Source organism: Sylvia atricapilla, chromosome 7, assembly GCF_009819655.1.
Source record: "Sylvia atricapilla isolate bSylAtr1 chromosome 7, bSylAtr1.pri, whole genome shotgun sequence".
NCBI classification, from domain to species: Eukaryota; Metazoa; Chordata; class Aves; order Passeriformes; family Sylviidae; genus Sylvia; species Sylvia atricapilla.
In genome coordinates, this window is record NC_089146.1 from 28,314,387 (window position 1) to 28,338,463 (window position 24,077).

The following is a 24,077-nucleotide window of genomic DNA, read 5'->3' on the forward strand; positions in this document are numbered from 1 at the left end:
GTTACTAACTCATGAGCCAAACATGATTTAATTCCTAACCTACAGCCTGCTTGTTAGGTTCCCTAGAAAAATAAAATCCACATATTTAGGCAAGTAATTCAAAGCCCTTACACTGGACTAGTCACCACAGGGACAACCAGCCAGTGGAATGCCTTGATTTTCTGGCACCAACCGGTGCAGAGCTTTGACATGTAACCTCTGACAGCAACAGGAGCAGCAGTGCCTCCCTCAGCAAGCACTAGCCCAACACTCCAACATCACTCCTATTCCAAAACTTATTTCCCCAACATAAGAGAAGAACAGAGATGTGTATTCACATGGGATGCTGAATTATGAACTGGGAGGACTTTTGGCTTAAGAATCACGATGAAGGCAGATTTGTCCCCAGACACTAAACAATGAACTCTGAAAGCTTAGGCAGAAAAATGGATGATGTTTCAGGCCCCTGCTGGAGATCCAGTAACCTCCAGTGACAAAATGATGTCTTACAGGCTGAACATTCAAAACTGCACTGGAAACCTACAGAGGAACAATCTGGCCTTGCTTACTTTTGCCCCTGACTGTATCCTCTTTTGGGATCCTGACCCTGGTTCACAGTTTTCTGTGTCTGGGTGCATCAGAGGACCCTGTCAGAGCCCCTGGCAGTGCCTGCTGGGAGCAAAGCTGCAGGACTCATCACCAGCTGCTGATGGCACAGCCCGTGCACGGCTCCCCTCGGCTCCTGGCTCACGTCCTTTGGGGAGCAGCCAGCCCTTGCTGCTCCCTGTCAGACAGATGGGTTTCTCCCCCTCATGAATGGGTTGAATTCACAGCAATGTAATTTTCTGTTCAGCATGCACTTAGATACTGGGGAGTCCAAATTGTACGTGGAAAAATATTATGTTGTCTGGTTTTGCCCAGTAGGTTTCCAAACTTCATACTATATCCATGAGTGAACAGAGCCAAGTAACATGTCAAAAGCAGAAATTTTTAGCTTTGGAGTCCAGGTGCTAGAGTGAGCATGGACTGAGCAAAACCACAGTGAGTAATGGTGTGTTTTGATTATAAACCTTCTCCACATGTGGCCTTCTGCAGATTCTGAATGCATCATGCTTGCTGTCTATTAATGACTACTCTCTTTTCCCACAGGGGAAAAGCAGAATTATATCAAAGAGTGTAACCTGGAGTCATTTGGTGCAAATTCTCAAGGACCCATTTACAGACAGTCAAAAGCACACTTTGCTGTTTTATGTGTGGTTCTTATTTCTACATATGGAACTGAACCCTTCCCTGATCTTTCTGGTTTCATCAGCCAGATGCAGGCAAGGGCCTTGAATTCAAACCTTGTTTATGATGGCAGAAAGCAAATATATTACTAGTTAGCCAAATGCACATTTGATGATAAGCACTCTGTCCTACCTTTAGGGTGAGCTAGAAAAACAAAATTTAAAGCTTTCCAGTCAGAGACATATTTCTGGAAGAAAAAAAAATCAACCAAAATATTTTTCCTCCTTTTCGTACCTCTCACAGCACTACAGGCCATTGCAGCACAAGGAAAAGAAAGTCAGCCACTCTCAGTTCTGTTACAGTTACTTGGTCTTTTTAAACTTTCAAACCTAATGTGGGTGTGATAAGAGTTAAAGACACAATTCCCTAAAAAATTAAGTTTAAAACATCATCATGCTAAGTTTCAGTCATGTTTCATGTACTGCTAAGAAAGTTTATTTAAATAAGAAAGCACAATGCTACACCATGAGTTTTATTGCCAGTGGAATCGACCACAACAAAGACTTATGCAGTGACCCAGCGGAGGAAGGAGACTAGTCTGGAAAAGATGATGATATTTTTCAAATTAAAAGCAGAACTGAAGAACTTAATAAGACGTTGTTGAAATTTGAGAGATTCATGATTAACCATCATGGGACAGAAAACCCAAGGAGAATTGTAATGACTGGTTTTGCTCTGACCTACATGGATTCAGTCTCTGGGCATATCTTTGTTCAGCTATTTAGGATCTGCTGATCAGCTGTTTTTCTCTTTGGAAATAGCTAGATTTTAGCAACTTCTTTTCCGGATACATGTACATTATCAATCCTGAACAGTGGACTTTACGATTAATCATGGCATTTAGTCCATCCTTATTTTTCTAAAAGACTGAACCTCTTTTACACCACAATACGAATATTTTATGTCTCCTTTTCATCAGCCAACTTGTCAATACATAATTTAGGATTTTTTTCCCCCTCTTCATGACTACAGAAAAATAGCATGTCCAGAAATCCCTGCTAATGAAGTAAATTTTCTCAAAATCAACCCTAGGGACATCACTATGGATAAATTCTTAAATGGACACTCTTCCTCTTTAGTTGACACAAAGCTATTCTTTAAAATAATGCACTACAGTAGAGGGTGATCACAAAAAAATATACCTTAAATAAACTCATCAGAGCCAACAGTTTGTTGGTTCCCCCAAAGCAAACTCAGGACTGGTAAATGCAATTAAATCACACAGACTTTTACTGTCAGCTTTGTCATGTGATTTTAATTGCTTCCACCTAAAAATGCAAAATATTTAGGAACACATTAAAGAAAAAGTAAAGAAAGAAAGAAAGAAAATGGTGACCAAGAGCACACAAATATGTGGTCTGGCTTCAGCTAAAACAACACTGGTTTGGATACATACTACACAAAAGAACAGAAAATTCTCTTTAATTCCATATGTACATTAGTTGTAGTGTTTTTAAAAACTTCTATTATTATTACCATCACAGTTATTAGATTGCTTTGATATTCCTTTAATTACAGCAGTTCCTACTACAACAACCAAAAATAGGGAGCCAATCTTTCTGGCACTGCATGAAGCAAAACTCCTGTCACCAGCTGGTGGTAGATAAGAAATTAAGGTGGGAAAGGAAAACAAATAGAACAAGAAATGTGATTGGATCAAAAGGCACATTTCTTCCACAGTTTGGAGGTGGGTGGGTTACTGAACACAGGCTCAATTATACAAAATAAAACCAACCCTGAGAAAAGACAACTCAGAATAGGGAGTATATATGTATGTTCAGTGTTCCCCAGTCACGGCCTCTTTCTTGTGTAGAAATTTTGTCTGGGTGGAATTTGAGGATATTCAGCATTGTCTAGGATTTCTGAACATCTGGCAGATTGAAAAAAAAAAAAAAAAACCTCTGCAAAAGGTCTGACCAAACTTTGCTGCCAAACATCCAGAAATATTGGCTGTGGCCTCAGCGCATGCACAGATCAGTTGCAGGGGACAGTGTTTTACATCCAGCACTATTGAGCATCATCACATCCTCTGCACACAGTCTACACAAGGAATGCTTAAATACTTCTACCAGGAAAATCCTGAGCATAGCTATGATGGCCACAGTTGACAGGGAGGCTGATGTGGAGAGACAGAAGTGGAGCTTATGGCAACCTCTCCTGCCTAAAACCTAGAAATTACTTGAGCAGCAACCTGAACACCTACAATTTTTCTAAAGCATGTACCATCTGCAAAGCAAGGAAAATGTGTGTCAACACATGAGTGCTTGTGTCAGGTAATGAAAGGAAGTGTGTTTGAACAATTCTGGTTGTAGATGACACTGTGTGGGGAAGACTGAATCCCACCTTAACCACTTCCCAGCAGAGCAGCCACTTCCACTTTGGCCTTGTGTAAAGCTGACACTGTTCCCATATGCCAATGCAGGGTTATACAGTAAAATAAACCCAAATAAAACCATGCATGCATTACTCATGAGAACATGTATGTGGTAAATGAATATGGTCGATTATGCCAAGGAAGAAGACACAGCAGTAGAAGATCCAAACAGAAGACAGCGTGCAATAAGCTGTTCACAGCCATCCTTGGTGTCTATTTTTATGTTTGTGGTTTTTTCTTTTATTTCAGCTGTCTATACCTCCATGTCTGCCTAACACAAAATGCCTAAGTAACTTCTCAATGCACCACATTTTTCCCAAGAATGCTCAAGTGGTGTATGGAAAGGAAGATCAAATAAAATCCACAGTAAAGTCGAGCACTTTTTCAATTCTTTCCCCTTCAAAACATGCCTCAATGTTTCATATCAGGTTTCTGGGAGTATCACAGTATCACAGATCTGCACAAGTCCTCTCACAGCACTCACTTCCATCAGACAATTGTCTCCCATCAAAACATGAGTCTCTCCTGAATTTCTTCCTTATAAGGCTCAGGACAGGCATCCCTCCAGAAAATGCAAATCCAAAGCCACTGGCAGCTTCATGCATTCAGCTGCCCAGTACATTTTGTAGCAGCAAACATCTCAGGCCAACAGCAAAGGATGTTGTGCCATGTCATTATCCTCTGTCATTACATGGGCTCCTCTCAGATCCTGCCATCTGAAATCCAGGCATGTGGTGTAATTAAGGCATTCTTCTGGAGTGCCTGCTGACTGAGAGTTGGAAATGGCACACACACTGCTGCCTTGAGTCCACATCTAAGGGAAGATAGCAAAGACTTTGCCATGCATAGCTCATGCTATTCATGTAAAATATGCCACAGCAAAACAAACAGGTTAAAATTTAGTTTTTGTGTTAGCAGCTAGTTGAAAGAATTTATAAATGCTGTGGGAGTGTTTGCCTTTAACACAATCTTCATTCTTGTAATGCTTCCCTATTCTTTACCTCTTAACACACGGCAGAAATGGGTCTCCTCTCTATCCAGAATACATGGCAGAATGGCTGCTGATCTTCCCATTGCCTCTTGCTTCTTACTGCCTGATCCCAATTCATTTTCTCAGGCATGTTTTTATAAACAGTACCCGTGCAACCACCAGCAGCACAAGCAACTGTAAGTCATTGGACATAATTGATTCGAACAGATGCAACAGCAGGGTGGTGGAACAACCAGAAAGCACATTAAAAGGGGGAGGATTTGACACTGACCTGGCTTGCCTTAAAATTTACCATCCAGCTCCCTTCCCTGGAGGGTGATGGAAGGGGAAGGGCAGAATAGTAACTATTTAATGAGCACCAAACTGAACTTAGTGCCCTAACACCTACTCAAACCATTAGCTACATGAAATCTAGCTCCCTGGGATTAGAATACAAGACTAGATTTAGTAGTTTGATATCTTGGTTCTGGCAACGGACCACATATGATGGCCCACATGAAGCAGAAAAACCACTCATACTGCACTGTTGGCAACTGTAAAATGCTTTGTCCAAGCAGGAAAATTCTTTCCTGACCCCTAGGCAATGGGTTTGTGGTCTGTAGGCCATTTGGCTGTTCCTCTCAAGCCAAGTTATAGCAAGAGTTTTTTTTAGGCTCACAAAATTAATGACCATCAATAGTACCCTCAAAAATTATACACGTGCAAATAAGGCAGGCTAAGTGCTTGCCTCCACCAAACACACAAGTTAACATGCAGTGTTCAATACAATCAAGAAAGAAGTAGCTTAAACCAAAGCCTGGTAACATTTTGGCTTGCTCTCCTTTTCTAGGAGTGTTTTAAAGGTTCTGACAAATGAGCTGAAACGTCTTAACACAGGGCATGAGGTTACTGCCTTGAGCTGTTCACCTCACACATGATGTGCTATTGAAGAACATATCAATCCAGTCCTAACAAGTTGAGAACATACAACACAATTTCACAATTATCTGAGGTGGTTTTCTTAAAAACCATCTCAGCAATTTACTGATGAATAATAGAGATGTCCATCCAGGAGATCTTTGAGGAGTGTCTAGTGAAGGTAACCTTGCCTTTGCCTTACTGTTTCCACTCCGTGCTCCAAGCCAAAATCATGCTCATACTCTTGAAAGATGATGATTTAACATTCTATGCAGAGGTGCCACTGGAAAACTGACATCTGCAGTCAGATATAAATAAACTTCCTGAAATTTGAAAGAAAGTAAGAAAATCATGGTGGTAGTTGAAGGAACAGGAAAAATATCCTGTTAAAGAAAGCCCCATTTATGGTCTATTCCTCAATTTCTGCACTCTCTTTGATCTCGAACTGCCATTTCACACAACTTATCTAATAATGCCGCTGGAAACAAAACTAACAAGTTTTATTCTGGGGCCCTCTCTTCCTTGTTCACTTAATGAGAATACAGGATCATCACAATATCAGATTTATATCCTGTCTTGGATTCTAAAAATATTTGTTCTTTCTGATAAGATCAATTCCACTGCAAAGAAACTCTTTGAAGAAAAGCTCCTGTCTAGCCATTTAAAAAAACGTTTTATTTTTCTTTAGCCTGAGTCTGGTTTAATATTTATAATGCAACAACATATCATAACATCTGTAACCTAGATAGGCTTTCCAGGATAGAAAAACCTAAGTATGTTGAGTAGCTTCTATTACTAAATCTCAATAAATTGTTTTTGTTAGGATTGTCCTTCTGAACCTGTTTTTCTGAACAGGTCAACCATCCTTCTGAACCACTGAAACATTAAAGCGGCAGAAGAAGCAACATTGTATTGCCCAGCTGAAGATGGAGCCAGATGATAACAGCTCTGCAGGCTCCTGCAGCTGCTCAGCAACAGTGCCTTTCAAACAAATTGCCCACATCACTACAGTAAGAGCACGAACAAAACAGTAATGCTGTTACCCCCATTTTAAGGATGGAAAACTAAAGGGTTTGGCCATGCTCTTATACTGAACTGCCAGAAGAGATATCCAGATTTTTCATCAAGTACGTACAAGCCAGGACTTCAATCAAAGTTCTGTTCCTTCAAGGAAATTAAACTTGACAGTTTAATTAGTATTGAATTTGTGTATTTTTTGCAAGCTACTAAAAAAACCCCTCAGACTTTACCCTTCCAGTCTTCAAAGTGGCTTTAAAAAGTGGATAGGTATCCCTAGAAAATTAACACTTTAAAACCAGACATTAAAAACAACGCAAAGCAGTGATGGCACTCTAGCTTGTAGGTCATTATATTTTACAATGGTTTCCATTTGACTTAAATAGTAACAACTCTGCAGAGTGCAATAAAAACTGGAAATATCCCAATTGAGCTTTTAATTAGGAAACATGAGAACTGGAAAACCAAATTGTAACACATGCTTCAGCTTTGATTTCACTGAACTGTTATTGCAGTGCAGTCTGGAAGAACAAGTTGGAATTAGAGCAGCATTGTATACAGGTGTCCCAGGGATAAAGTGAAAACACAGTGCCATTTTTCTACTGCATTGGCAGCAAGGTAAAACAGTGAGGGGAAGAGAAAATATGACACAGAGTAAGAACAGAAGTGTTCATGGGGGCTGGCCAATGTCATACACACAAAGAGTTTCTGACTGGTGCCTTATAATCGCCTAAAAGTAAGCAGATTTAAAAAAAAATTCTTGAAGGTTTGGTAAAAAATCGTTTTTTGGTTTAAGCACTTTATTGACATTTGCTTTCTATGAAAAATGCCACCTTTTCTTCAAAAAGTCAAATCTAAGAACTACTTCTCAGTTTTGCTTCACCACTTCAAAATTAATATACTCCAAAACCCTTTTTTCCCACACAGTTCCTGTTGAAAAATCCCAGTTCCTGGCCTGGTCTTACATAAACAAATAAGATAAATATCAGATGCCCTCTACCGGCCCTGTGTTTAAGTTAGAGTTTCAGGAGTTAAGAATTTCCCAAATTCCTTCTAGCCCTTGCTTTTGTTACAGTAGAGTTACAGTTTCCTGCCTCTGTCAGACGAGTCCCACCACTTCAAAGATGAAAAGCGCGGTGGGTTTGATGGTGCAGCTGTCAGCGTGCAGCCGGAGCGTGACAGGAACCAAAGAAGCTGAAAGGACGGGAAGGGATAGCTAACAGCTCCAGCAAAAAGATCTGGGTTAAGGGAGGAGAAACGAAGATAGCCAGACCAAGGATGAGTACATACCAGGATTGATAAATGGAAGAAATATGGATGCCAGGATGCACAATTCAATATCCCAAACATGAGGGGAACTGGGGGTACACAAGCCACTGCACAGTCTTTTAAACCCTTTGAGTTAACAAGTTCTCCTGAACAAATCAATCTTTCCTCTGAAAATGCTCTTTTTTCTTACAAGTAAAGAACATGTATGGCAGGCAGTGCAGATACAGAACTATCTCAACACCCACTGCAGACTCCTGCCTTGACTGCTAGGAAGGCCTTGCTGCAGCAGGGTTGGATTTGTGTCACACACGAAGCTTCATGAATGGGCAGAGGTTTGGGATGCAGGGATGTGAAAGTGCAGTAAGGGAATATGTAGAGCTGCAGCAGGGGACCATGCTGACTAGAGACAGCCCTTGAAGCAGTCTCTCACTGACAATCACCTCAGTTCTTGGCATGCCCAACAAGGTTATTCTCTGCAAAGCTCAGGTTTTGCAACACTCTCCTCTACACAGAAAGAGACCTGCAATGCTCCTGCCTCCCCTGGTGGCAGGGTAAACACTGGTGTATTCCTCTTGAGCAAAGGTCCCATATTGCAGAGGTAATTTCACAACATTCACAGCCCCCTTGTCAGCCTCAGGAAAGGGCAAAACCCAAGGCAGGAGCCCTCCATTGTCTGTTCCTTACCTTCCCCTCAAACCTGGCGGTGGCTCCCAGCTGCACCCGGATATTCCGAGGAGGAAGAGTGAATGCTGGTGCTTCGGCAGGGACAGGGGGGCTGAGTGTCAGGGAGGTTTTGGAGACTCGGGTAGATGTCACCAGTTTCACATCCCCCATGATGTGGACTGTAAAAGAGAAACAAGTGATAATACAGAAATTATGATGTTTAATTACCTTTATGGCAGAACCAACTAGGGGCAGAGGTTCTGTATGTGGGCTGTACTTGTGTCCACAGCAGGATCTTCACCCTCAGGTGGCAGGTGTTATTTTCTGGGAGGGGAACTGAGACCCAGGAATGGTGCCTGTGCCCACAGCTGTGGTCAGGGCCACAGTCTTGAGGTGAACTCAGTTTGAACTTTCAAGTCCCAGGCCAGAGTCTTAAGCAAGAAGTCATCTCTTACAACTGAACTAAAAGGTAATAGCTTATTTCGGGAGGATATTTTCATACCATGACTTTGATTTTCCTGGCCTGGAATACAACAAAATCAATAAGTCTCAAAAGTGAGCCAGCGTTAAGCAAGTACTTCTGAAATAAAGAGAGCTCTGTTTGCACTGGATTTAAGTTGCAAGCGGGAATGTGGAAAATCTGATTTTTCATACCAAGCTTTCAAAATCTTAAGAAATATCTGGATATCTCCCTGCAAAGTACTGCTAGTACAGAACAAATGCCTTTGCAGAAATTCAAAGTCTTTACTGCAAATTCTTCTTACAGCACATAGACTAGTAAAATAGCATGGAAACCAAATTTCATAATGTTAAAAAAATAGCATTTTAGAGAAATATTTATGGTTACCTGCTTCAGAAGAAATTCTTCTGCTGAACAGTTTATATTTCCCAAAGAAAAGCAGAAATTATTGTATTTTTAAAAGCAAAATTTTATGGTTTTCAGGGAAAAAAAGTAATAGCTGACCCTAGTACTAATTCCTTGAATTGCCAACGTAAATTAGAAGCCCCACTGTAAAATGCCTATATAACAAACAAGCTTAACAAAGAAAAATCCTGAGAAATGGCCTAACTTACCAATAAGTCATGTTAAACCAATGAAAAACACTGGACTTCCAGTTTTAATCCTCTGCCATACACACCAATCTTGGATGGACTATGTAGGTATTCATCTGATTCTGATAAAAGTTGCAATTAACAATACTTGACTAAACAATGAAACTTCAATTTGAACAAGACAAAAATCAATTAAAGGCCATGTTATTTTTGACTGGATGAAGGACACTTTTTCTAGTTATCTGGGGAGCAGGGGAGCAGAAAACTCATTCATTTCCAAACAGGAATTACACTACAGCGTCACATGTGTGCACCTGGAAACCGAGTCTGAGATCTTAGTTTTCCATAGAAGACACCTGACCTGCTCCACGAACAAACAGAAACACCTTCTCTAGGTTTATCCAAAACAGTTTAAGAGGGCAGCTCCTCTCATAGAAGATACTAGCCTAAAAGTTACATATTTCATCTGAATTTTCTCTCCCTCACAGCCAATAGAGAGAAAGAGGCACCTCCAGAGGGTGTTTTGTTGTAAGGTGTGGGAGCCACAGAGCTTTGTGCTTCACAGTATACACTTGTCAGGAACTACAGTTTAGAAGGAAAATCCTTCCAAGATATCAGATAAATTATGCACACAGATTTTCAAATAATGCTTGTAATCTCCTTCCTCATTCATAAGAACACAGATGATGTGGACTTTGGATTTCTTCTGGCATACTGCTCTGTTAGCATTTCTGTATACTGACATCAAAACCCCCAGAAAATTCTCCAGGGTTTCTAGCATTTGAATTGGTGAGGTCAGCATAGAAATGGGATAAAGATGACTTCCTTAATCATGATGTAAAGCTTCCAAATGAGAAATTCTGCCCTCAGTTCCACAAGTTAAACTTGCAGTGAATGTCTGTATTGACACCCAGTCACTTGAGAGCACAGCATAAGTCTCCCTTTCCAGTATAAGCACCTCTTTAAAACACACAGGGAAAAAATTATCTTTGTACTTTAAAGAATTATACAAAATCAAAATACCATTTAAATAAGAAAGAATAAGACTGCATTTCCAAATTGCAATCTTTAAATAAGATTGCATTTCCAAAGACACATGATGAAATCAAAACCCTGCTTCTCTTCTAACAAATGTACTTACTACCTGAAGGGACAAACAATGAAAGACTCTCACAGCTACAGTCACAGCAATAAACAACAATTTCCCTGAAAAATAAGAAGAGTGATTGGTTCTACTAATTGTTCTTTCATTAAGGACAAGACTCCAAATTCAGCTCTCCCTCAGCTAAAACCACAATTTACCCCAGTGGATTTTCAATCAACTACACAGCTGTAAAATGCTGCATACTGAGTCCATACATGCCAGCACATTTTTAAAATTTATTTTTCTTTACAGATGAAGACAGAACTTTTCAAATAATCAATCATCAGTATTTCTTCCCAAGTGTCCTCCTCCCCTGCTAAGATACACCTTTCCACAGCCTAAAAATGCCAGAATTTGCAACGTCTCCCTAGCTTTGAACTCTTAATAAATCAGTCCATTCTTAAAAACCTGCAATTAAATTTTCAGGTCATCAGTAGTGACAATAATATGTCAGGTATAAGGTAGGTGGTTTGAAAATCTTTCCTTGTCAGGAGGCACTATAATGCAACACAATCTAAACTGCAGTGAAGCTGCAATACAAGCCATAAGAGGCCAGGAACAAAACATCTCCTTCCCCACACATCTGTGTCGACTTTGCAGAGTGTTTACAAGACCAAAACAACATCAGAGAAAGCATAGGCCACCTAAATGTTGTTTTAAAAATAATGTTGTAAGGGTAATAAAATTGAAAACAAAGCTAAACCAAACAACCAACATCCAGAATGCAATTCAAACCATGTTCACCCGTGCAAAGAGCACTCCACTTTGGTCCTTGCCATTGCACGAGTAATGAGGCAAAAGAGCAAGAGGGAAAATTATAGGTACTGCAGATGCTCACAGGACTTCTATAGGGACAAAATGCACAAGTATCTGTACTTGGGTCCAATGAACTTCTGTCACAGGGTGTGCCACGGAAATCCACAGAAACCTGGATATGGTGCCAAGTACCTGCAACAGCTGCTGGCACATGGCTAGAAAATATTCAACATTCAACGTCCATTCATCCTCCAAGCATCAGTGGCTTCACGTATGCACTGGACAAACAGTCCTGTGGATAAAGTCCAACTCCAAGCTCTACACAAAATGAAATGAAAGAAAGAAAGAAAGAAGAAAGAAAGAAGCAGTATAGGAGGAAGTAGAAGGAAAGGAAAAAAAGAAATCCTAAACAATTAAACATTACTGGTCAGGTTACACTTCTATTGCATGTTGGTAAGATACCAAAAACTATGGACAAATTGATGTGTCATATAGTGAGACTGTAAAGCATAAAGACATAGCTAGTCTTTTTCATAAGAACATCTTGCAAATATTTAAGCTTTTTCTAAATAAAGTGTCTAAAAAGGATTGAATTTACAAATTAAATACTAGCTCAAATCAGCACAAGCAGTTTTCTAGCAACATAAGCCTCTAATCATCCACATTTAGCAGCCTGACTTTAATTAACTATGGATGCTTCTAGTAAATAATTAGGAAGTATCCCTTTACAGCTTAGAGGATGTTTAAAAATTCTGTTCCTAAACAAATAACTAATTCCATGTTGTGCAGTCTGGTGTTACTAGGGAACTACCATGTCCAAATATTTTAAAGAAATAATGTTCCAGAGAACAAATCTTGTTCAAGCTTACAAACTGATAGACAGGAAGAAAGCATACTCTTAAAAGCTATGTAATGTGCCTGATTTTTTTTTTCTTTTATTTAAGCAGCTCTGTAGAATAAGAATATCCCTAAAATATTTTTCTTGGGTGTTTCAAGCTTGCTCCTGAATAAGATTTCAAGGATGCCACATGAACTCTTAACATTTCATCTCACATGCTGTGCACACCTAGACCATGGTCTTTAAACAAAACCAACTCTAACTGAAGCTGCAATGCAAACATTGTGGTATTAAACATAAAAGAAAACCACCATGCAAATGTTGGCCTGTAGAGTAGTGATGTGGTTAGACGGCATTTCTAATCTGGATTTTTTTTTTTTTTTTAATTCTTAATCCTTTCTAAAAAGCACATAAATCCTTACAAATTCTCACAGTGTGCCCTCTAATCTTTCTAATACCAATGCAGACTAATGTGTTTCAAGCATTTTCTACTGGGAACAAATCTCTGTCACTCAATACTCTGCTGCCAAAAATAAACCCAAAAAAGCAAACACTAAGAAATCCACTTCATAGCTTTTTTTCTTCTCTTCCACTTATTTTATAAAAGTAAATACTTACCATCAGCTTCCTACATAACCATTTAATTATACCAATTTCCTTTCACCAAGTTCTTCCTCCGAGGCAGGAGAAAAATGAGTTGCAGAGAGTGCCTGTGTGTGTGTATGAGAGCAAGCTCAGGCAAGTGAGAGGAAACCAGAGCTGCCAGCGGAAAAACCTTTATTTGACTTACTGATATTGCAACTCTACACTAAGCAGCACATTTTCACTTGGTCCAGATATTCTGTTATTTTAGTCAGACTGGATTCAATAACCCCTGAACCATCTCTGAAATCTGGCTACAGCCTTTTGAGTGCTTTAAAAATACGAGTGAAAGGACAGACAGCCCTGGGGTTGGAGCATTTGTCTGCTGTTTAGGAGTCCTGGTTGAATTCCCTGCTCCATAATGGGCTGCCTGCATGACCTCAGGCGAGTCACTAAGCCTCTCTTTTGCCATGGCTCCCCATTTGTAAAGTGGGGATTATTGTACTTCCTTACCACAAAGAAGTGCTGTGAGGATAACTATATTAGAGGGTGGGAGCCTGGCTACAGTAAAGGACCACATAAATAGAACAACTAGCAAAAGGCACAAAATTACCATAAACTTACAGGAAGCTGGATCTCATTATACCTTCTTTTTTTATAAATCAGCTGGGGGGGGGATGCGGTGTGTTAAAGCACATATTTTAAAACACTGAGTACAGTTTATTCCCTTACGCAGATCACTGATCTCAGGTTTTTGCCAGGGACTAAAATGCTATCCATTATGCTTCAAAATATTCAGTATTTAAATTAAGGTTTTTCCTATTCTAAACCTGCTTGAGTTTCCCTTTCTCACACAGTTTATTTCCTTTCTTACAGCTTCTTTTTTTACCACAGGACTAACAAGCACAAGGACTAACATGTGGTTACCATACTTCTGCACAAATCTATAACTTAATACATTCTCCACGGAACTGCAGACACGAATTTTTGCAGCCATATGACTTGTGCCTATCTTTTCTGTCTTGCCCTACCAGACCACACACGGAAGTATCCTGCCCTCTTTCAGCTACTGACACTCAAGAATCAGCCTGTAGGAAGAACAATAAACCACAAAGGATCACCAAAGGTGATAAATTCATGGTTCATTTTAGGAGAGGGGAAGAGGCTGAACAAGAAGCAGGGGACTCGGAATGCCACCAATCATGGCCACGCTGTTCTTGGGCAGCTTCTTCAGACACAGGGGCTGTAACAAGTATTGGGCTCTGTAGGAGCAAGATTGTGGTGCTAAAAGTGGGACTACTTTGAACTAGCAACAATATTAATAAGAGTGAAATAAGTCTCTTTCTTTCTTGAGAGTATAATAGGATACTGCCCACAAATCATGCTTTTTGTGATGTTCAGAGCTTGTGCCTGCGCTCTGCTATTTGTAGGTCTTTCTAAGTGCTGTGGTCGAGCAGAACCTGAATGTGTCCCGACACTGTAGGAGTAAGAGAGATTTCCTACCAGTACTGACTTGACTGGGTTTCTTCCTTTGTTGCCTCATCAATACGTTTCTTGTTCTCCACAAGCCTGGTTTCTAGAAAAGTCAGTTAGAAAAAAAAAAATAGGAATTTTAAACCCAGACTCCTAAATGTCCTATCCTTTTCCCAGTAAAATTTGATAGCTACTATTAGACATCGCAGTAGGAACGGGAGCAGATGCCAAATCTTCATGCACACCTCCATGATCCAAAAGTTTTGCAAGCTAAAGTTTTGGCAAATGTGTGTAAAATCCTTGAATATGTTCCCACAATATGCTGTTGCATAACTGACACACAGAAAATGGGAATTACAGATCAACTGGCAATTTATGTAAAAGCTTAGACTCAGTAAAGTGACAGCAAAAAAAATTCAAATTTAAGTCACAATTTGATTTGTGACAACCACTTCACAGATTTTCCCAGAAGCAAGTAAGTTCTTCAATTCCCATAATTTCAGTGTGTTGAATTTCACATACAGCACATCAGCCATGAGGCTTTGTACTAGCATAAATTTTGCCCATGAACAGAAAAAGGAAAGAACAGGTTCAAACTGTTATTTTGACAAAATACTGTTGCAGTACCTCTGTTCCATTCTGAAACAATTAAGTTTTCCAAGATGCTTCAAACACTGAGATACTGTCAAGCTCTCATGCAGCTGCGTGTGAGATTCTGATAGGGTTTGAGCTATGAAATACAGAAGGAGCTTTCTGAAAGGAACTGAGGCCATTTCTTTAATGTAGCAATGTACAATATCTTCTAGGAGTTTGGCCTACAGTGTTAGAGATGTGTTCTGTGGCAGATTCCCTTTATTGTATGTCTTGTGTATCCTTCCAAGAAGTACAACTATTCCTATGTACTTTTCCAAGTGAAGTTCAATTGATCAGGTTTTGTTGAATATGCAAATCACAACAATGGCTGCTGTAGAAGAATCTGCAGGTAGAAGTGACTAATCTGGTGTGACTCAGGACAAACTCCATCATTAATATTCAAATGATAAATCTCTAAAAGAGACTAAAATATATTATACAGCTTTCATTACACAGAACTTAATACTTTTAATGGAGAGAAATGTAAGAAGCTAATATGACTAATCAATGAACTTTTTTGCTTTTATTACATTTGCATAACTAATGCAGCATGGACTTTTAACCAAAATGGTGTCCATGGTACAATGACATAGATGGATGAGGAATTTCATCCTGATCTTTTTACATGAATATCTCAAGATGATGCTAAGTGACCTACATTTCTTTAAAGCCAGGTTTGTTTAGCGACAAGGATGGGAGTAAAAACTTTTATTTATATAAATCCAATAAGAAAACAAACAAATTAAAATTCATCCATGTTCTTTTAAAGATCATGCCCTCCATGCAAGTCTGTGCTGCCTAGGAAATATTCACTAGCAATGATGACTTTCTTCCAATTACAAACAGTTTAAAATGTCCTCTAATTTTCCTCAATTTTTCATTGTTATTTAGGGTACTCAATAAAGATACCAGGCCCACTGGATCGGTACAAATATCTAACTTCACTTACTCTCAGGAGTTCATGTGGCTGCAATGGAATGTCTAACATGAGCCCTGATGTTTGCCCTTGAACAATTACACCTTAAAGGTTTATTGATAAATTAAAGCAGCTGCAAAGGGTATTTCAGGTACAAGGAAGGGTGCAGAAATATAAAGAAAAGTGAGAAATAAACGTCTACCTTCGATAACACAGAATCATCTTGATTATAAACAGACATGCTACATTATTCAATTGTTCCATAACCACTGAGCATTAAACTGTAGGAAAGAACACACCCATTACACAGCGGCTGAACATGTCTTAAAAGAATGCAATGACATTTGAAGACTCAGGTTTAATTTGAAACATCAGATTAAGAAGCAGTAAATCAAGAGACCACAAGAAACAGCTTCTTTGCAGTCGTTATCTTGGAAGAAATATGAGTAACTAAATGTGACATGCATCGGGCAGGTTCAGTACAGCATCCATACCTAAGAACTGTTTTATAGCAGCAAATTGAAGCCAGAGGGAAACCCAGATGGCAAACGGGATGCAAGTTGGGCTTGTTCTTGCTGATTCCAAAGGGGCTTCCTATAGAAGCACACCGGGAAGAGTAATTCAATCTGACTTCAAAACCTCCTAAAATTCTAGGTTTATAAGCAACATTTAAAAAGAGGGAAAAAAAAAAAAAAAAAGGCAAGATCTACAGAAATGTTTTCAGTGTACTAAGCAGCAGGTCACTGCCAATAAAATTCTACTGGTTTTCCTTTAAAGGATCATTTCTAGCATTCAATATATACCAAAATCAAAACATTTTGTCTAGAGAAGGTTTGGACTAAAAATCTCAATGTGAATTTCATCACTGACAGCTGGTCTCATAAAGGATAAAATTCTAGTAACGCCTTTTATAGTTCTTAAAGAAGGATTTTCAGGATATGCAGAGCATGCACTTAGAGTATCTGAAGAGAGATTGCACCAGGCCTCATCTTACCAATAAACCTTTTTGTTTGTGTCGTGTATCTTGTGCTTGAGAGGTACAGAATAACTGGTACCAGTTGGTGCTTGTGATAGAAACACGTATGTGACTTGTGTGATCCAAAATTCAGGGAAACTTCAGGGTGTGGGTATGACCTTGATCATTGAACAGCAGGACCTAGACTAGTAACCCCTTTTTGCAGGAAGGAAAACAGTTTTTGCAGTACTGTGCTGCCTTTCAGGACATACACTGATGTAAGCAGCAGGGAAATCACTAGGAAGATATTTGTTTTCATCTTCTCAGAGCAGTTGGCATTTGCACAGCTCCTCCAGAACATGTATGTGCCACCAGTGACTGACCACCACAGAACACCTGAGCATCATCTGGGAAATCCAGATAAAAATGTATTTAAGAGGACTTGCACAAAACATTTGGGAGAGGGGCTCTTGAAACCATCTTGAAATGCAACTTGCAATTACAGAGTAATTTTCAGTGCCAGTGGATACGAAGCTTGTCAGTAATAAGCTGATAGTAGCGTGAAGTTTCAAGTACACAAGATAAATTTGCAACTACAGCTCTGGCTTCAGACCTAAACACAAGTCCAACACTGCTTTGCTAGCATTTAAAAAACACCTTCCATTCAAGCCCTTTAGAAGTAATTTATATATATTGACTCCCTCAGTGTTGAGGGAGAAGAATGATTCAGTGCTTCGATTATTTAGTCTAGGATTATAGAGCTAGGAGACTGTAAAAAAAGTATAAAAACAAGATTTCAAAGAATGAAGGGCTGAGTAAAAAGATTTTGACTTCGAAAAAGAAAGAAAAGTATTATTTCCTGTTTATTTGATACAGTACTTCATTCTAGCTGAGTGCAGGTTTCAGCAAGGCTTCTAGCAGAGCCAACAAGTTTTATTCTGGTGCGCATTAGCACAGGACAAGTTTTGAGAGGTCTGCCTACCCTCTGATTTAAATAAAAAGTTTTTCTGTAAAAATCCTATTGTTACAATGTCTTACTGGTGGTGGAAGGTTATGCTAAATCAGCATTTACACTGAAATTTCGGTTGGTTTGGGTTTTTTTTTCAGGTTCCACATTTCAAAGAGTTACCACATTAACTTTCCTTGATGCTGATGCTGCAGGTGGTCAACTGCTGTTGCCTATTTCCAAGCCAGTAGGGCCATAAAACTGCATGAAAGGTGAGTCATGGAAGATTAGTGGTTCATAAACCACAGAATTTTTAGCCTTTAAATTTTGCTCTATGCTTTAGTTTTAAATATGTCCAGAACTCAAAGGAACAAAGACAGACCCAAGTCTGCCAAGTTCTAAACCATTTGGGAAAATGAACACATGTACTCTACTGGCAGAGGTGTGTGAACCCTGGGGTAACATTGGAAAGAAACCTGTTGACTTCAGCCAGAGATAGACAGGGCCATGGATAAACACCACTAAGTTTCAAATTATACTGCAAATACTTAATACTAAAGGAATTAGTTCTTCATTTGAAAGAGCCACTGGTCCTCCATGCTGAGATCCTCTGCACAAGGCCAAATTCTGAGCTGCCTTCTATTCTGTGAAGTCCCATTAACTGTCAGCAGAAAACCCAGAGCCTAAGCTCTCCTGCGAGTTTATTTTTTCTGGAAGCAGAAGGTTTTTTTCATGCATGCAAACCAGCATACTCCAACAGTCACTGGGTATACCTCAATCCTTAACAATGCATTTGGCACTGTAAAACAAAGAGAAACACCACCTTGCACAAAAAGTTATAACCTTGGTGTGAGATGGGGCTGTACAATGACAGTTCCTCTTTTTTTTCTACAGGGAAAACTTTGGGATAATGCAATGTCTATCAGAGGTCATGGTTGGTCCACAACACCCACATTTCCCCCTGATACAGGACATCTTCCTGTGACCACCTTCCCATTTGTATTCCCATAGATAAATGGAAGTGAAACTTTTAAGAGTGTCATTCCAAGAGAGCTGTAACAGAGATCCAGAAGATTAGGCACTCTTCTGATGATGAAATGTGAACCCCCTACATGCATCCTTCAACATGGAGATTTCTTGTCTAATTTACTGTCCAGATTTTAGCAATGATGTAACCAAAGAAGACGGGCTCCTAACACTGAAGCCATTTGTCTACTCTTCCCACAAATAGTAATGTTTCACATCCAATGCTACCTGCTGCATTTCAAGTCTAAATCACTTCAGACTTCAGAAAAAATTAAACAAAAATGGTAGCATTTTTACAAATTCTTAAACTGAATAATTCCCCATAAGGGCCTCACTAAGTGAAGTTAAGGTGGTAATTATTTTCAAACAGTTAAAAGCTTGCTGTAAGGAAAAGGAAGACAAAATTATTCTCAATGTACATGGGAAATAAGATGTGAAGTCATAAGCTTTTAATTGTACCACGGACAATTCAGACATGGGAAAAAGTTTAACAATTAAGAATTGAAGAACTCCTGGAAGAGATTGCTCCAGAAGTCTGTGGAGTCTTCAGTGCTGGAAGTCATACAAATGTCTGTCAAGACTATGTGATAAACTGGATGACCCTCTGAAGTCCCTTCCAAGCCCATGACTCTGTGATTCATCTAACAGTTGCTGTTAAATTTGAAGTACAATATAGGACTTTCACATGCTGGATATGGGCCAGCAAGACAACTCTTACTCTGTAGAGAACACTGTAAATCTGAAAAGAGGCAACTGCTATAAGGTGAAAAAAAATCAGCCTATGAAAATGTCAACAATATCAATATATAAATCATTAACATTGCAGAGCCTGACGAGAAGCAGTGAGACAGAAGTAATCTGGTTTAATCTTACTTACTTAGCATCAGTTGTCAAATCTCAGCCAAATGTCCACTGCACGTAGCAAGTGGAAACAGCTTTCATTTGAGACTGCAGAGAGTGGGACATGCAGGCAGAGATATTAATGCCTTTAAGGACGTTTCTCCATTTTCAAACATAAACTGCTCTGTTACATTCAGACACCACACTGCATATAAAAGTTCTTTCACATACTTTTTACTGGATTTGTAAAGTAGAGAATTACAGTAAGTTACTTGGATCACATCACATTTCTTCAGCTATGTTCTACACAAGCACACAATGGGTGTTCTTGAAGGTAACAACTTGAAAGTGCATAATAAAAGAAGATCCAAATGTGAATCAGTGGTTTGGAGTTTCTTCACATTTCCATGGGGCTTGTACGGACACAAGAATGGCTGGACTGCCTGAAATCCAGGTCTGTCCTGACTGCCCTGCTTCCAGCCCAGACAAGGGCTTGTTTTCCTTCTTCTGCTTGGAGTTTCATTAGGATGGCTCTTCTCACAAAATCTGGACCCCATCCAGTCCTTAGCCCCTCTTTACACACTACATCTATTCAATGACCATATCAACATTTGTTCTATCAGCAGGGAAAAATTGGTAGGAATAATGAAATCTTTCCATCAAGTCCTCCATGTTTTCCTGACTCTTTCTAAAAGGCCCCAGTTCAGCCAGACAGAGCACTGTGATGCCTTTGTGAAGATCTACAGAGACTTGATCCCACAAGTCACATCAGATTGTCTAACAAGGAAGTGGCCCGGCTCTCCTCCCAGGCAGGGAGAGGTAGAAGGTGATTACAACTGCCAGGCAGAGAAGATCATTAGAAATGGATGGAACAGGGAAGAAAAAGGATAAAATCAAAGAAAATAAGACACTGAGGGGGAAAAAGAAATCAACAGGAGATGAAAGAGATAACTTGGAGGACACAAAAAGTTTCCATGGAGGGGGAGGATTATGGTCAGTCAGGCAGAGAGAAAATAAGAAAGAAAATATGATGAAGACTGCCACAGACCAACCAATATCCAGATACACTAGCAGTATGGCTCAGAGTCATGATGGCTCACTTTTTAATTCCACAGTTCCAACTAAAGAAATTTCAGGATTTTTTTCCGCTCCTCTCCCCCATATAAAAACAAACAAATGATTCAAGAATGAGTGAGGTTCATACAAACGTTTTTTGACAGAATTTCAATCACAAAGTTGGTTGCTGACCATCCTCCAGAATTCCCTCCTCCCCTTTTCTCAAGATTTGTTGTTTGCAAAGTGTTTAATATTTCTCCACACCCAAGTGCCTCACTAAATCTGTCTGCTTTCCACTTTAGGGGAATTCCCCTTTATATGAGATCCCAACAACTGCTCTGCATGCCAATACTGAAAGTGAGCAGGTCAGAAAGACACCAATTATCCAAATGTTTACACAGATGTGAATAAAAATGTGCAACGTTGATATTAGAAACAGAGAAATGCATTCTTCCCTTTTTTTTTTTTTTTTTTTTTTTAAAGATAAACCATTAAAGAAGATTAAAAAACTGAAAAAAGCTAGTTTTTCAAATGCTGCTGACACTTCACATCCCATTACCTCTGTGGTATACTTCTTGCATATATAAAAATTGATTGTGTTTGCTCCATCCTTTTTTTCCAGTTTGCTTGACATAGAGTTCCTTTCAGAAATTTTTTTCTTCAATGACAGATTAAGAAAATTATCCCTCTACTTCCATTAGGTCCCATTCCAACACTGAGATAGTTACACTTCTTAGCAGATGAGCATATTAAAGCCTTGAGATTAAAATTTGACCTTTCTCTGTTAAATTTATTCGCACAGCCAATTTCAGCCATGAGGACAAAGGGCAGAACCTGGCCAGGGTTCTGTGTTTTGTTCTTGACCACACACTCCATTCCACGGGCAGTACAGCAGAGGTGAGCAACAGGCAGAATAATGTTGTCTCACTTCAATTTTGCTGAAGTCAGGTGAAAGACTGCCAATGCCTCCAGAGAGAGCTGGAAAGGGAACCAGGTGCAAGGCAAGCTCTTGCTTTACAAGCACTCACCAGGAGACTTCTATGAACTCCAGACAGAGTTCTACAGACCCTGAAAACCAGTTTGGAACTGGGTACACTTTTAAACTCTGCAAAGGAGCTCCAAACCAGATGTGCCTCAGGGATTTATTTATCAATTTAAAATGCAGCAGTAGGCCTCAGTTCTCGGGGTAAGGACAATGAACAAGAGGTTCATTGATTTCCTTAATTAATTTGGAAATAAAGGAAATGGGGAAAATGATGTTTGCCTAGTATTGATGAGATAAAAATATCAAAGAACTTTATAAATATTGGAGAGGGGGATTGCGAAAATATTGGTAAAACTGGTATAATTTTATACCAGGACAACCAGAAAGCTATCCTATGAAATTGTCACAGAAAGTGCCAAAAGAAAATGAAAGCCCTGAAGATCCTCCTTTAGACAAAAAAAATCTCAATGTTCTAAGAAGTTAAGAGAGAAAGATAGAAAATTGCTTTTCCCAGTGTACTCTGGCATACAGCATGGACACAATTCTAGCAAAAGGTGGTTTGGCCTGTTACAGAATGAAATTTTGGTCTCTCATGGAGATAATTAAAACAGCATTTTTGCAATAAAAGACATTGAAATAGACAATTTATATCCAGAGCCTGTAAATAGGGAGCAGAAATAATTTCACTGAAAACTGCAAAGGTACACAAACAGAAAGTTCATTGGTCTTGCCAAGGAAATTCCTGGAATATTTGCACCTCGTGATACATACTCAAGTCTGCTGATCACGGAATGTATAGGCTTCAGATTTAAAATATGCCCCCAAAACCGCATGTAAAATAACATATTTATTTCTCTTAATTAGTGTTTGAGTACAAACATTAATTAAGAGAAATAAGATACCTAAACACTCAGTTGTTTCAAAGAAAATAAAAAGAGGACTAAGCTACTTTTAAAGACATCAGAATAAGGTGGCTTTTTAAAAATATCAAGTACAGTTTCTGAGGAATCTGGCTGTGAAGTCAGAGGAATAAAAATAAGATAATAAAACTGTATGAATATATAGATTAGTTACAAGCATCACTGAACAACTTCAAATCATCACAGGACTATTTTGACAAATATCAGTAAATTCTAAACCCTCAGGAAGTACCTGTAAGATCCACAGAGAAGGAAGCTGAGATGGCAGGAAAAGCAGAGACCTGTTTGCACAGCAAGTTAGAGTTCTGCAGGGGAATTCCTGCTATGTAACATCACAGCTCTCAACACAGGAAGATTTCCCCAATTCCTCAAATACTGTTCCTACTTTTCCTGTAAGCATGACCACTTGGCTACTTTTTTCAGTTGCCACAGATCCCTTCTCCAACAACACAGAATCATTAAGGTTTGAAAAGACCTCCAAGATCATGGAGTCCAACCTTTGAGCAAAAATAATGCTTCTAAGATTACTACGATGTTCCCATAAGGGAAAGGAATGTTTCAAGGTATGGACCTAGGATTTAAGTTGGTTTAAGTCAGCCTGTTTCCACAGGGCCACAGAAATGAGTCAGCTTACATCAGCCAGGGATCTGGTAGCAAAACTCTGTAAAAGTTTTGGCAGCTCAGTGTAAAATCCATTAATCTTGAACTCAGGACTACAGTTTTGTGAGATCTGCAATCACCATGACCCTATGGTAGTATTTATTCTGTTTCTTATCTGACAGGAAAAACCAGCCTCCAGGAATCTGCATGGTGAGGTACAGGACAATGGACAATTTCTGCCTCTGAGGCAGCAGCCTCATATTTGGAATGACTCAGTTATCTGAAAGCAGAGGCAGGTACTGGGTGCTTTCTACTTTAGATCAAACAGATGGTCCTGCTTTCAAATAGTGGAGATATTTCAAAGCATCTTTGTATTGCTTTAATAGATAACTTTTAACCCAGGCAAATCTTACACAAAATCTAGTAATTTCAAGTGAGGACTGGGAACCCAAACTTCCAGATTTCTGAACTTGATTCCCAGCACTGTTGCTTATGTGTGGTTCTACAGGAAACATCTGAAAGATTCACCCCACAGGTGACAAGGATAACAGCTGTCCTAGGGTTCTAAAGATGATGCTACAAAGTATGTCCAGCAAAGCATCAGTATTTTAAACATACACAAATTCATGAACACATAATGAAAAGAATTATCTTTTGAGAAGTCAAAGGAGAAGAAAAAGGACAATTCCACTCAGGATAGCTACCAAAAAGACTTGCCACTGCTCCATTTTCTATTTTTAAGTTTCTGATGCGGAATAGCAGCAAGAACAAATAACAGGATGCAGCAGAATTCCAAATAAGAATTGGTTTGTTGGTTTAACAGACAAGAACAATTTTTCCCAGCAGAATTATCTAAGTCTATGAGATGTCCTAACCA

At 39.3% G+C, this 24,077-nt stretch overlaps 1 protein-coding gene across 1 annotated transcript in view; it reads right to left on the minus strand.

The window, feature by feature from the left end:
- The window catches only part of MYLK (myosin light chain kinase), a 199,490-nt gene that overhangs the window by 135,015 nt on the left and 40,398 nt on the right, over window positions 1–24,077 (minus strand). Inside the window, exon 2 of the mRNA XM_066323075.1 lies at window positions 8,499–8,656. Within this exon, the coding sequence (XP_066179172.1) occupies window positions 8,499–8,656 (158 nt within the window). The remainder of the gene's footprint in view (window positions 1–8,498; window positions 8,657–24,077) is intronic.